This window comes from Limulus polyphemus, unplaced genomic scaffold, assembly GCF_000517525.1.
Source record: "Limulus polyphemus unplaced genomic scaffold, Limulus_polyphemus-2.1.2 Scaffold378, whole genome shotgun sequence".
Taxonomy (NCBI): domain Eukaryota; kingdom Metazoa; phylum Arthropoda; class Merostomata; order Xiphosura; family Limulidae; genus Limulus; species Limulus polyphemus.
In genome coordinates, this window is record NW_013665988.1 from 123,163 (window position 1) to 138,147 (window position 14,985).

General features: G+C 31.2%; 1 protein-coding gene across 2 annotated transcripts in view; it reads right to left on the bottom strand.

Annotated features, from left to right (window-relative positions):
• The window catches only part of LOC106457821 (tubulin polyglutamylase TTLL4-like), a 68,639-nt gene that overhangs the window by 36,587 nt on the left and 17,067 nt on the right, over positions 1–14,985 (bottom strand). For both annotated transcript variants that reach the window (XM_022383868.1, XM_013917272.2), the window contains exons 5-11: positions 13,182–13,292; positions 10,848–10,924; positions 8,122–8,313; positions 7,031–7,113; positions 3,329–3,457; positions 2,911–3,033; positions 870–968 (exon numbers count right to left, since the gene is read on the bottom strand). In XM_022383868.1, the coding sequence (XP_022239576.1) occupies positions 870–968; positions 2,911–3,033; positions 3,329–3,457; positions 7,031–7,113; positions 8,122–8,313; positions 10,848–10,924; positions 13,182–13,292 (814 nt within the window). The remainder of the gene's footprint in view (positions 1–869; positions 969–2,910; positions 3,034–3,328; positions 3,458–7,030; positions 7,114–8,121; positions 8,314–10,847; positions 10,925–13,181; positions 13,293–14,985) is intronic.

Below are 14,985 nucleotides of genomic sequence, written 5' to 3' on the forward strand. Positions count from 1 at the left end.
AAAAAAAATACATGTGGACTAAAGCATTGTGCAGGGTGAATAATTTCTCTAAAACTAATAACTGTACAGGTATGATTATTTGGAACATGAGAGTACAAGTAACAAAAGAAAACTTTTATTTAAGGCCTTAGTAAACTTTACTTGACAGTCACCAGATAATATTATTAAAAAAAGAAGTTGTTGAACTTGAAGCACAAACTACAACTTGGTATTTAGCTAAGTTTTTGCAACTGAAAAATGTGAATGTTTTGGCTAATATGTTTGATTATAAGTAAGATTATTTGATGTTTTAGGGATCTCTGATCAGATTTGGTGGTTAGGATACACAAAAATTATGTTAACTTTACTGGGATATAAACAAATAAAACTTTGGAGTTATACTCTGTTGAGTGTACAACCAGGTTTGAAGACTATACCATTATTAGCAGGACAAAATTCAACAAAAGAAAGTTAACCTTAAAGTTGAAATTTTTATTGATGTTCAAACTGGAATCCATATTGTTATACTGTTTTGTTTGTTTTTGAATTTCACGCAAAGCTACACGAGGGCTATCTGTGCTAGCCATCCCTAATTTAGCAGTGTAAGACTAGAGGGAAGGCAGCTAGTCATCACCACCCACCGCCAACTCTTGGGCTACTCTTTTACCAACGAATAGTGGGATTGACCGTCACGTTATAAAGCCCCCATGGCTGAAAGGGCGAGCATGTTTGGTGTGACAGGGATTCGAACCCGCGACCCTCAGATTGTGAGTCGAGTGCCTTAACCACCTGGCCATGCCGGGCCATGTTATACTGTAGCCATTTTTTACTGTATATTGCTACATTCTACACTTAGCAAGACAACTCACTAAGATATTATTTAATTTCACCTGATTATTGTCTTGATGATGACATCCACCACAGAATCCCAAAGAGTTGTAGTGTCAACACCATTCTCTTTCATATAGCCCCACAGAGCCTTTAATGTCCTGAAATAAAAATGGAAATCATAAATAAAACTATGACGAGACAGTGCTGAATTGCTGGGCTTTATTTTTTTGTCCAGCACTAAATCATGCTTACAGATGAGTCCTCACAATCTATGGTAAAAATGCAAAGACACGTGCATAGGTTTTTGCAGTCCTTCTTCCAACATAAAATGGTGTTTCGTGTGATGTTTTTGGATATTGGTTTACAGTAAACTTCCACTACAAAAGACTTTTGCACTATGTTATTGTTGTTCTACTCCTCTTATTACATCTTTCAAAACCATCAATTGTGCAAGGACAACTGCCCATTTGAGAAATTTAAACATGGAAGTCTACAGAAAATACATATGACGATTTAACTGGTATGCCTGAAAATAATACAGCACGAATACCTATTTGTCCTTGCACTTTTTATGGCTCAATGTTTTGTCTTAATAAAGCTACACCTAACTGGCATGCAGCCTGTACAAAGATGTCATTCCCTTGTGGTATATCAGCATGTCCGCTTCATAAAATATCTTAGCGTTTTTCTCAATTCTGCAGGGGTTTAATTTATCGTAACCAGCACTAGAAACCCTTTGAGAAATATCGTAATATACTCTCATTCATTAAAACTAGCAGAAACACCACACTACGAGCAACTGTTTGTGCTAATAATTACTAATTATAGTATTCATGCCTCATTGAAAAAAAAATTCAGAAAAAAGTGAAGATTTTCTAAAAAAAAAATTTTTTGGGGGGAAGTATTGCACAGGAATAGTGCTTGGATCATGTTAATATAAACTGTAATGTTTTTATATTAAAAGTGGTACTCTTTATTTACAAATTACACCAATAAAGATATAATCAAACCCTCACATACAGTCCTAGTGAAAGTCATGTTCCTGTTGTGAAGAATACTTTTTATTTAACCCTTTTAAGACAGGTCACAAGTGAAAGGCCATGTCATCTCATTTGTTGACTCGCATTCAAAATTTTATTGAACTATTATTTCATGAATTTATGTCAATAAGTTTAGTATCATACTTTATATTATAATTCAAATTTTAGTACTATATATAACTAAATTTCTTAATTTAAAAGTAAATATTAAAAACACGGATAAATGTCGATTTTTGTGTGTCACGTGGTATGTTGAATGCAGCACTGGTTCAAATTAGATGTCAAAATACTAAGTCTATAGTTTCATATGAATTAGAAACTCAAATTACCAATATTGACAAGATAGAATATAAAATAAGAGCCCCTTGTCTTTTAAATTTGCTGAGATATTGCTCATGGTACCACCCACCTCTTTCCATTTTTGGAAACACTCCCTTATATAAACTTACTTCTATACGAAGGACACCATCTCGCCCCAAATCAGGTCATGGACAGTGGTTGAGTAACTTGACTGCTTCCTATTATCAACAGTACTACTTTCATGTATCTTTTTAAGAGTTTCCACGTAGATCTTAATGAAATATGAACTTTCATTTCAATCTGTTGTATGGAGTAGCCTCCACAACCAAAACTTTGCTTTATACAAGTTTTGCATGTTGCATTTCAGTGCTGGGAGCCTTGAGTAATAAATTTACCACTGTACTGCTAGTAATAGTATGACTGCTTGTATTTTTATAGGTGTTATATTTGTGTGGATTGTCTGATAGGTTGAATGATAATCAATTAATGTCAACTATCAACAAGTGACTGTACTTTCTGGGATGGGAGGAAAATATTTGTATTTTATACTCATTTCATTCTGTGTTTCCATAATTATTTCCAGTACTGTGTTTTTTCATAATTCAATCCTATTCTTTTGCTAAGCTTATAATTTTTCTAAGCTGTTTTACAAATTCTTGTAGATGACTAATGCATTTCAAAAATATCTCATGACAAATAGGAAAGGATTAAATAAAACATGTCTAAAAATTAGAATATATATTTTATTTGCAACACTTACCACTTGTGGCCTTGGCACACTTTCTCATCCTCATTTGAAGCATATGAAGCACTTTTCTTGTTAATACTGTAATTTGTAAGATGCATAAATTTGTCCCCTAGACTACGCATCGCTGAAGAGTATCTTGAAAGAAAAGAAATAAAAATTTAAAGACAATTTGTTGAAAACACTAAAAAGCACCTAACACTGTATTTAAAATACTTTAGATATTAGTAATTAATATTATTACGTTCTAGCTTTTCTGTTAAAATATGCATAGAAAATGTAGTATAATTTAAACAAGCATATTTCATATGATGTTTGGCCACTTTATGATTTTGTCAGATCTTACCACATTATGAATCAATACTTCAGTCACTCATTTACTTAAAAAATTCATTATGCAGACATAAAAGTTTAATAACAAAAAGATACTCACTTTACAGAAGCAAACCGTGCCAGTCCATCACTAAAAATGTAAATACGTAAAGGGTCAAAGCTTGTTACTAAGACATAGATCCTGAGGTCAAACTTTGTTCCATTGATTAGATAGGGTTCTGAGATATACCTGGGATAAAATTGAAAATAATTACAACTTTTTAATATTCTGTGTATCAATAATTTGGTTTTCTTGAAAACTAATTGTTTTAGTAATTTCCTACTAATCCAATCATCAAAGTAAAATAAAACCTACCAGGATAAAAGATTTCAGAATAAGAAAATAAAATAAACTAAAATGACTGTTAAGGAATGAATAACTTGTGTTAAATAAGTTGTGTGAGAGAATATTTTACTGGAGAGTTTTTTTTTAATTGCCAATCAAAATTATTGTTCCCAAATAAACTCCCAGAAAATTACAAAAACATGTAAAATTTATTTTAACATCTATAATCAGACATTTGTGAGAAATATTACCAAATCTTAAAGCTTCTAGAAAGTACAATGTGTTCACAATATAATCATAATGTATCAATTTCTACCTCATAACATATCAAGTTAGGCTTATTTATATCAGTAATAATTTGATTACTTAAAAAAAGGATCTATTTTATTTCAATACCAATTATTTCATTACAGTTTATTTTTAAAACTTCTGATCAAAAATAAGCCAACAAACAATACTGTGCAAAAGTGTTAGGACAAGAGAATATTTTTTTATTCTTTCCATTTTATGAGGCAAATTTTTCCAAATATTACAGAATTTAATATTTAAACAGTATGGTACTGCTTCACTGTTCCCTGTTGACAATTGAATGAGCCAGGGTGAGAATACTTATCATTCTTTAGAATTCTCATATACTTGTACCATGGGTATGTCATAGGAGTTCTGCTTGAATGAACATACTGATAAAATTTAAGGTATGAAATATTGTCATGGTACCCCATGCAGTGTCTTAACTATATAGAAAGAAGCTAGCAAAAACTAGCATATGGTAGTGGTATATGCCAGAAGAAATCAATTTAATAGCACTCCACAAATAAATGTTGATAAAAACAGTGTTTAACACTATATATTAAGTTTTGTTGTCATGCCACAGCCCCAAAAGCGTAGAGAATTGTCAGTAGAGCAGAGTTTGCATAAAAACTTTATGTGATGCTGGTTGGACTCTCTGACAAATTGCTGCAGGCTCCCCAAACACTGTCAAGTACACCCTAGCTCGTGAGACCGAGACAGGTAAATTTGAAAATAGGAAAGGAAGAGGCAGAACACTTATACTCAGTGATGCTGATGTTAAGTATCTTAGTTTATGTAGCCTTCGGGACAGAATGAAGACTACCACTAATCTCAAGCATGAGATAAACGACCATGTACCAAATGACAAAAAAGTGTCCAGATCTACATTATCAAGAAGACTCAACAAAAATGGAATATATGGTCATGTAGCAGTTAAAAAACCTTTACTTCGATCTCCAAATATTGTCAAGAGACTGTAATTTGCTAAAAAGTACAAAACTGAACCTTTGATGATTGGAAAAAGGTGTTATGAATGGATGAGTCCAAGTTTGAAATATTTAGTTCAAAGCGTAGGTTGTACGTACGGCGGAAGATACTTATCTCAATGCATAGCACCTACCATGGAGCATAAGTGAGGCAGTGTGATATTTTGGGAGTGTTTTTTGGCTGAGGCAACAGGAGATATTTGCAAAATACATGGAATAATGGACCAGCGCAAGTACCATCAGATACTGATCCATCATGGTATAACCAGTGGTTTGCATATTATTGGTAAAGGATTCTGCTACCTAGAAGATAATGACCCCAAACACTCATCCAACCTATGCAGAAGTAACTTAGCTAAGAAAGAAGCTGCTGAAGTCATTCAAATGATGCAATGGCCCTGATCTTAACCCAACTGAGCAGATTTGGGATTTGATAGATCAAAAGTTACTTCCAAAGAAACTTCATGGGAGTGTATTAGAGACATTTGGAGTAAAATCCCAAAGGACACTTTGATTAAATATGTTGCAACAATACCTGAAAGACTGTCTGCAGTTATTAAAGCAAAAGGGGGACATATTAATAAAATATTAACTGTTTGCTAAACTCAAGCACTTTCACCGAGTTTCTGTTGTACTAAATACGAAGAGTAATAAAATTTTGATCTTTCACGTGTGATTTACCTTCCATTGCTCTTTGAAAGTAGTCTTAAATCTAATTTTTGATTTTGTCCTAACATTTTCCCACAGTACTGTAAATTAGAATCAATAAAATAACTTATCAACAAACAAAGCCAATTCCATGTAATAAAATGACAAAAGGTACACAATGCAAATTGTTACACAAGAAAACAATATACAGTGAATAAAATGTAATGAAACATCAACTGAACACTCTCACTGTTAATGATATTTTTGTCTGTCACTCAACTAGCAACAGAAATTTAACACAGCAAGCACATTTTTGTCCAATAGAAATGTTTAACATGTGGTACAATAAGTGTTATCCTACAGTTATGGATAAAATAAAATAGAAAATACAGCAAGCTCCTGCAAAGTCAAGAAGAATTTAGCTACTAAATACCATAACTATATAATACATTTAATTCAATTCTGCACCTCTCTAGTCTTGAGAGGCATACAAATTAGGCAACTTTTTGAAGCTTGTTAATTAACATCAAAATGCAATAACCAAATAATAAAGTGAAATTGGTTAATGGATCACCTTATGAAAAAAATTAGCCTTCTATATCAAACAAATTTCATAAAGTATTGGAGTTCAACTGGTTAAATAGAAACAAGACCACAGATATGCTGATATATTAAGGTATGCAGTAGCAGAACAGTTATCTCAGACTGATGATCAAATTAAATAACATATTAAACTCTCTTCACAAATATTTTAACATTGCATCACCTGTCAAATATTAAAATACTTAGCACCTTATAAAATTTTGCCGTTTATTTGTCAATCCCTCTTTTAATTATTATACGTTTTAATGGTACCCTCTGATGTGTGTTCACTTGCATAAATAGTGTCTCACTCCTATCACCTAATGAAAGTCGATTCCTTCTACAATGCTTGACATTTAATTTTTTATGTTCAAGATTTTCATGTCTAGCAATTATAATCAAGTTTTCTCTAAATTAAGAACGTATAGATCATAGCAAAAAAAAAAACTAAGTGTAAGATGAACATGAAAAAAAGAGCAATAAAGTTTAGAAAAACTTTACAATATGTATAACTAAGACAGTTCAACAGAACATTTCAAGCAGCATTAGGAAAAAAGGAAAACATACCTATACTATATAAATACACACACACACACACACACACATATATATATATATATATATATATATAATTAATTTAAAAAGCTACAAAAATTCTATAAAACAAAACACACACACAGAGGACAATTTCTACCTTAAAGGGCTATCATCAGAATAAAATTATTAAAATCATCTGTTTGGAGGTTATTCTTGTAATAATTTTGTGGTGCTTTTGTACACAGTTTAAATAAAAGTACATAAAATATATGCTCCTTAATATATATATTGTATTGAAAAAAGTTTATACCTAAAAATTAAAGCAATAAAAAAAAATTGCAAAATATTTTAATATCTTAATTTAAATATTTCTTATGTCAAACCATTATCTCCTTGTAAAGCTGTCAGGAAAGTAAGAGAATGGATAACCTACCTTTGTACAATCAGAGGCTGTTTCTTAGGAATCTGACTCCACTTTGAAACAACACTAATTCCTGTTCCACGAGCTGATGCTGGCTGTTAAAACAAGATTACAATGTTGAACAAAACATACATCTAATATAAGCACTGACATTTACCTTTAAGAAAATTTTTGTTGCAAAAAATGGATAAACAGATATTACAAATACAGTCAAAGAGCAGTAATGGCATACTCACTCCATAGTTTCATTACACATCTGATCATTTACAAAGGAGTTGAACAAAAAATGTTTGTTGAGTTTAGCCCAAAGATACCTGAGAGCTGTCTGCATCAGCCATCCCTAATTTTAAAATGACAGATACAAGGAAGGCAGTTAGTCTACAAACTCATCAGCAGCTTGTGGGCTATTCTAATTGAATAGTGTGATGTGACTGTCATTCTTATAACATGCAAAGTGCAATTTTTTTTCTTTTCTTTAGTGAGAATTACAGAACCCCAGATCAACAGTCTGGCATGCTAACCACCAAGCTACATTCAGCCTACTAAGATGTTAGCATATGGAGAAAAAGATGGTAATGATCATGCCCATTGCAGAAACAAATTGGTTTATAATGTATTACAAGTTGTGACTTTTCATGGTTTTTTGACTATACTCAAGTATTACAGACATCTGGCATCAGCTACACTTAGTAACAAAGTTAGTTAGTTTAACTTCCCCCGAGATTTACTATTAGTGCTTAAAATCTGTTATTTCTCAGCCAAGTTTAAAGTTCTGAACTAGCAATTTATACAATTACATCTGAATGTTTTAGAATTTCTGACTACCAAATGCTAAAAAGTTAGACTAGCAACAACTAAATTGATCGAAGTATTTTAAAAATATACCAGTCACAGAAAAACTAACAAATATAGGGTGGATAATAAGATTTTTACACATACCAATAAATCTGGATGACTCTGATCAATAAACAAAAACAACAACATTCAACTAGTTTAAAAGTATGTATAATGATACTTTTATTACAAGTATCCAAAAACATTTTAAACATTTTCCTCTGATTGAAATCTAGTAAAAAAAATAACCAGTGTTTTTAATATCTTACTGGCTTCAATATCCAGCGTCGCTTGCCTTCTTGTTCCCAAATCTGGCGCAAGTTTCTAGAATCCAAGGGTAAAATAAAAGTTTCCGGAATAAAATCAAAAACACTTTCACCATGATGTGCTTGCATCCTTCTGAAGTTCTGCCACAGTCTGTCCTTCCGACCCAGTTGGAAACTTCCAGGAAAGTGATTCACCTACCAGAACATAAAATATTCCTTTTATAATTGGTGTTTATTCAAGACCAATTCTCAGAATAAAACACCATTGTTAAATGCTGCAGAGAGTTATTTAGTAAACACAGTACTTCATATTTCAAGTATTCACAGCAAGCTAAAGTCTGATGAAAATTAACTAATAACAAACTAAGCCTAAATACAATACAATACAAAATGATATCAAATGCTCTCCCTTGTTCTCTAAAGTAAAGCTCTCTTAAATTCCATAATGATTCATTCTTTCAATGAAAACATGTTTATAAAATTTACTTTAATCACGTATGCTTTCCTTACCTACTTATACTATTATTCTATCATCATTTCAAATACTCCAGCTATATGATTAAAACAATGTATTAAAATGACACCTACTGGCTAAAATTATAAAACATAATTGCAAAGAACATCTAATACATTATAACAGCAAAAACAAAAGTGACACTTGAAATAGTCAGACTCTGTGTGTTATAGCCAGCCTGATAACCTTAAATTTTGAGCCTCATTCAGAAGAAAGTGTCCAGTATAGCCAATTAGGAAATCTGTACAAGAATATCAAGGATTAGAAGGTTTATATTTATGTTTTTGTCTCAAGCGCAGGTTTTTCATTAATTACATGAAAGGCAATAAAATCCTTTTAATTTAGCTTTCTTTTAACATCATGCAGTATGTTGTATGTACAATATTTCAAAAGGTTCTGTTAACATGATATAATATCACTATTAAATTCTGTATTTTATGGTTTCAACATAAGCTATTACAATTGGGCCCTATTTTAATACCAACATGGCCATTACCTAAGATTAACCTTATTGTTTGTTTTAATTAAGCACAAAGCTACACAATGGGCTATCTGTGCTCTGCCCACCATGGGTATCGAAACCTGGATTCTAGCGTTGTAAGTCCGCACTCATACCGCTATGAGGGGCTAACCTTATTGCTACTGGTAAGCAGTATAACTTCGATAGTGTTTTACCATAATTTGATATATATATATTCTAAAATATATAAAAAAAGTTACACAGCAATGACACTGGAAGTTTACATTTTACGAACTCTATAAAAACCAAGTTGGTCAATTTGAACAACCTTGGAGCTGTGAAACTACATATACTGTAACTCTAAATTTACTATGTACATTTAGAAAATTTGGCAAACTTTTAGCAAACATTACACAAACAACCTATTTTTTACTAAAGTATGCTACTAAAGATTTGTCTGTGAATTTCTGAAGCTTTTACTTAATCAGAGTGAACGGTGATTTCCATGGTACAAATAAAAATACTTATTTTCATCTTACAGTTTCATGTTTCATTTGCATAATCTTTAGAGCCTTGTACATTTAGTACCAAAATTTTTCTCTTATTTTCTCTATCCTAATACTAACTGTAGAAAACTCATCAGTGCACACTAAAAGTAAAAGTTGAAAAGTAAGAAATAAAATTAAAAACCATTTTTTCTCTACACTGGTTGCATTTGAGTAGAAAGTTCCAAGCTACTTATCTTAATACTTTCAACTGATAGCCTTTTTTCCCAATATTTTTAACTTCATGGTTTTATTGCCATATTTTTTATCACTGAAATAGCAATCTTTGTGTAAAAAAGTAATAAATCACACCAGGGGCCCATTAGCTGTTTCCCATGGAGCTAAGTGATCTAGTGTCATATTTCAAGTTAGTTAATGTAATTTTAGAAGTCTATAATTTTACATTTTAGTTGCTTTTGTTAAAAAATATACATACAAATCAAGGATTTATAGTACTTACTGCATATTAAAGCTGCCTGCACTAGATTAAAAATATCAGTTTCTTCCCTAGGCCTCATTGAGACTCACAAAGAACATAAAAGATATGAAGCACTAGAACTAAATGTCTCAAAACTACTATAATTTATCCAGCTTTCTAAGTAAGCTATAAATAGGTTAAAAAATTCTGTTAGCTATTACAAGCAGTAAAACCATGATCAAATGACAAGAAATTTCTATCAAGTGAATACTCTCCCTGCTAAGTTCAAAAGTACAGCTTTAAGCTTGATATAGAATAGATGCTGCTCTTTCTATTGGTTATAAAACTGTTCAACAGCCATAAAAATTTATTTGCAAACAGTTTTGAAAGTTGAAGAGAGAAGGAAGGGTGTTCTCTGGTAGGTTCGACAAACTTGTTGATATCTCATCAAATAAAGAAGGTATGATTCCAAATTTTACATTCTTGCTCATTAGTTTGTTTTTAATTAGTTCCAAACTGCAACAGCTTATTTTAGAAATTGGAAAATTCTTAAGTTTGAAATTTTTTTAAATATTTCTTTTTGAAATTACGAACATTTTTATAAAACTTAGATAATATAAAAATCATAATTATAAACTATGTTTTCATGCCAAGGTTATTTGAATGTACTGATAATAAAAGCTACTTCATTAAATTTTGATTGTGACCCTGTAAAATGTCACGACATGCACACTTCGACCCGATCAGTTGTTACAGCAAAATTAAAAAATATATCATACATTTATTAACTACCTTTTGGAACTCTCTAATACTTTTGTAATGCACACACTTCATGTGTTTTCCCCAAGTACCTGTCCATTCAGTACCTTCTGGAATGAAAGAAAAGTTACTACAAAGCTTTACAAAAATTGTAGAGTGATAAAACTAAAACAAACAAAACTATCCTCTGAAGTTTAAAGAACAATATTTTATATTGCTATAGCTGCTACATGAACATCAATCAATCTACTGCCTCATTCTATAATGCATTTGGTTGCCACTAGGCTGCTTCTCCTTTTTTACAATAATGAATTCTGAATCTATTAAATTTCACTGGTCTTTCTTAGATTACTATAGGTTTTGGTAAAAACCCTTTTAAACATTACACATTAAAAAACGACTATTTCTGAGCCTAATTCAATTATAAGAGAGACTTTACTGCCTGACAAAAGGCATCTGCTCAAAATGTTACAGAAAATAAGCTTGAAAGTTTTCATTTAGACATGTCAATTTATTCTTTATTATCTTTTAACAACATTTTTATTCTGATGTCTTGTAGAACACTCAGTTAGGAATTTATATCAGATTACAGTTAAGCACTACCTAACTGCCTTTTAAATGGAAAAAAAAAGGAAAATTCTTGCACTCAAACATCTTCCAAACATTTAAGCTGATAAAAAGAAAGCAACTTACCATATACAGAGCAAGAAAAAAAATACCCTTTAGAAAAATTTTACAACATAAATATTATGTTTACTTTTTGCAATTTGTGCTTGACTAACATTAAACAGGTTCTTACATTTTTTTAATAAGTTCATCCCACATCTGAACAAGTTTGACAAAAAATGGAAAAGTTGTAATGGACAAATGAAGCAACCATATAAAAAATACCTACAAGAGCTGCCACAATGCTGACCACTTGCAAACTAATATTCTTGAGTAATCTAGTTACTGGCATTCATATGTATTGAATATCAGATTAAAAATATATAGGTAGCAGAACCACTAAAGTTGCAAGTAGCTGTATTACCATGAATTCAACCAGTCAGCAGTAAGATTCATACTGACAACACAGCTAGCCATATTGACAAACAATATATGGGCTTTGAGACTCAAAAACAACAATGAAGTCAAAAGTATACTAAGCAATTTCAAACATATATGCTCTCACTTTATCATACAATATGCATAATTATCAAACCCCCACAAAACAAACAAAAAATATTCACGTTAACTACTATGCTTTGACAAAGACTACAAAAATAAAACTTTCAAACAGACTATTACTTTTTTTTTTCATCTCTGTCCATTTTATTACTATACTAACTTCTTGCTAAATACATCCATTTTATAGCTTATGTGCTTTAGGAATTTACTTGCACTACCATGATATATTGATGGTTACTTTATTATTATATTGGGATCAAACTTTTACATAAATTACCAAGATCTTTTAAGATTATCTGACCTTGGTAAATAACTAATTTCAACATTTTGACGCTTTTTCTAAATCTACTAACAGACGTAAGTGTAAAACACTTGCTTTCATACTATATTTTGCTGTGATACAGATGGTTCTATTACAAACATAAGACAACTATTATTTTTTGAAGACTATAACAAATAAATGGTTATTTATAAGCAGTGAAACTTACAGATGCAATTACCATTAGAAGTAGCTGCGTTTACCTTATTATGGTGCCATTGAAGAAAAAGTCCTGTCTGATTATTTTTATTTTTCAAAACAACATTTCTGAAGAAAGTGATACGTGTTATAAGATAGGGAACTAAAACCATTTTTAGTGAGAGTTTAGGCACTGTGGATAAAAATGGGTTGATGATTGAAAGATGGGTACTCTAATGTAAAAGTTAAAAACTATGAAATGAAAAAAATTATAGCAGGAAAATGAATATAATCATTAAGTACTTGATTAAAGAAGAGCCAATGGACAAATGCTTAAATAAGTAGCTTTACTGTACTTATTTTGAAACAACAGTTACGAGTAAATGAAGTTTGTAACAGAAAATTATCAAAATTTTTTGATTATATCACTACAGAATTATTAGATTCACAGAAACAATTTATGTCTGACCCTTCCTGATTTGGCAAACAAATGTGTTATAATCAACTCCAATACCAATACTTTGCTTAAAAATATTATTTCAGGTTATCCACACTGTTGTCAAATGATAATTTTTACTATTCATTTATAATTCCAAGCTATCACATGTTAATTAACTCAAAAACACACTGTTTGCAAAATTAGCTTAACATACATTTTATCATATTCAGTATTAAAAAGAATATACTTTCACCACTGTTTAAGTTCATATCAAAATACAAAAAGTGCACACACAAACACTTACTTTTGGTGAGTCTAAACCCTGAACGAACAACTGTTTGACGAATCAACACAGGTGTAATTGTACTTAGTTTCCACCTCAACAACCTTCTTATCTCAACAGGTAGCTGGGAAACTGTGCATACATCAAAACAGAAATTATTAGAAATTAAGGGTCAGAAACATATAGTAATTAATGCATCACAGATAAGTTCCACATGTTTTGGGAACATGATTTAGGACGTAAAGTTATAGCCTTTTTAACTATAAATAAATTATGTTTTAATACAATTTAGTGATCCTCCTTAACAGATATCATAAATTAAGTGTATAAAAATATCAATCTTGATACTAATACATTTAGGATAACAACGAGAAACCAAAATCCAAAGAACTTTAATTTGATGACAACTAATTATCATCACTCTTATGTAACTTTTGATCATTGAATGAAAAAAAAAATTTACAGACGAGGATGTATTACCTTTAATTGATTATTAAAATTTACAAAAATACTATCCATTGTTGTTTTTTTCTTTCAAACCATTAAATATAAGACAACATAATGTCTAGGGACAACAAGGGACCTATTGTTCCATCTTGACTGTCCCATTCTCTAAACTAAACTAAAACTATTAAATAAATTTTTAAAAAATTCTAAAAGCCAGTCTTTATCATTCATATAGTTATCAAGCTTTCTCTTAAACTCACTTAAATTTACTGCCTCCACAACATCCAAAGCCAACCCATTGCAGAGGACAATTACGTTATTATAAAAATAAAACTGTTTTAGCTACAGATGACTCCTACCTTGCCAAAATTTATATTCATGTCCTCTACTCCTACTATTCTTGCAATTAAGTATGAAAAAAGATGATGAACCAACACTATTAATTCCCTTTACAATCTTAAATGCCTCAGTCAGATCCCCTCTAACTTCTTTTCTCAAGAGAAACCAATTTGAGATCTTAATCTATCCTCATATGACAACCCCTCCATCACAGGCACTATTTTAGTAACCCTTCTCTGAACCATTTCCAAGAATTCAATGTCCTTCCTAAGGTAAGGAGCTCAAGGCTGAACACAATACTCCAAATATGGCCTAACCAATGACCTATACAAAGAAATTATAACCTCTTTAGACTTATATTCAATATTTCTGTACATACAACCTAAAATCCTATTTGCCCTACCACTAGCAACAACACACTGCTTGGATGGCTTAAGAGACTGGTCAACCATTATACAACAATCCCTTTCTTTCATGAAACTGATAAGGTTATTTCCATCCAGATTGTACTTATAATTTAAATTATGATAACTCACATTCATTATCTTGCATTTACTATAATTAAAACCCATCTGCCATGTATTTGCCCAACTCACTAAATGATTTAAATCCTTTTGTAAAGTAGCAGCATCCTCTCCACAAATAGCAACACCCAAGACCTTAAATATCATCAGCAAATGTAAGTAATTTATTGAAGATTCCTTCATCTATGTCACTGATATAAATCAATTAGAGCAAAGGTCCTAAGACTGAGCCCTGAGGTACCCCACTTATGACATTAATCCAGTTTGACTGAACTCCATTTATAGCAACCCTATTCTCTCTTCCATCCAGGCACTCTTCAATTAGTTAACTTATCCCCTACACCTATAGATATAAATTTTTTTACAAGCCTTTTAAATGGCACCTTGACAAATACTTTCTGAAAATCCTCATACATCAAATCTACACCCTTTCCCTCATCTACAAAAGCAGTAACCTTTTCAGAGAATGTTAAAAGTTTTGAAAGGCAAGATTTTCCCTTAATGCAACCATGTTG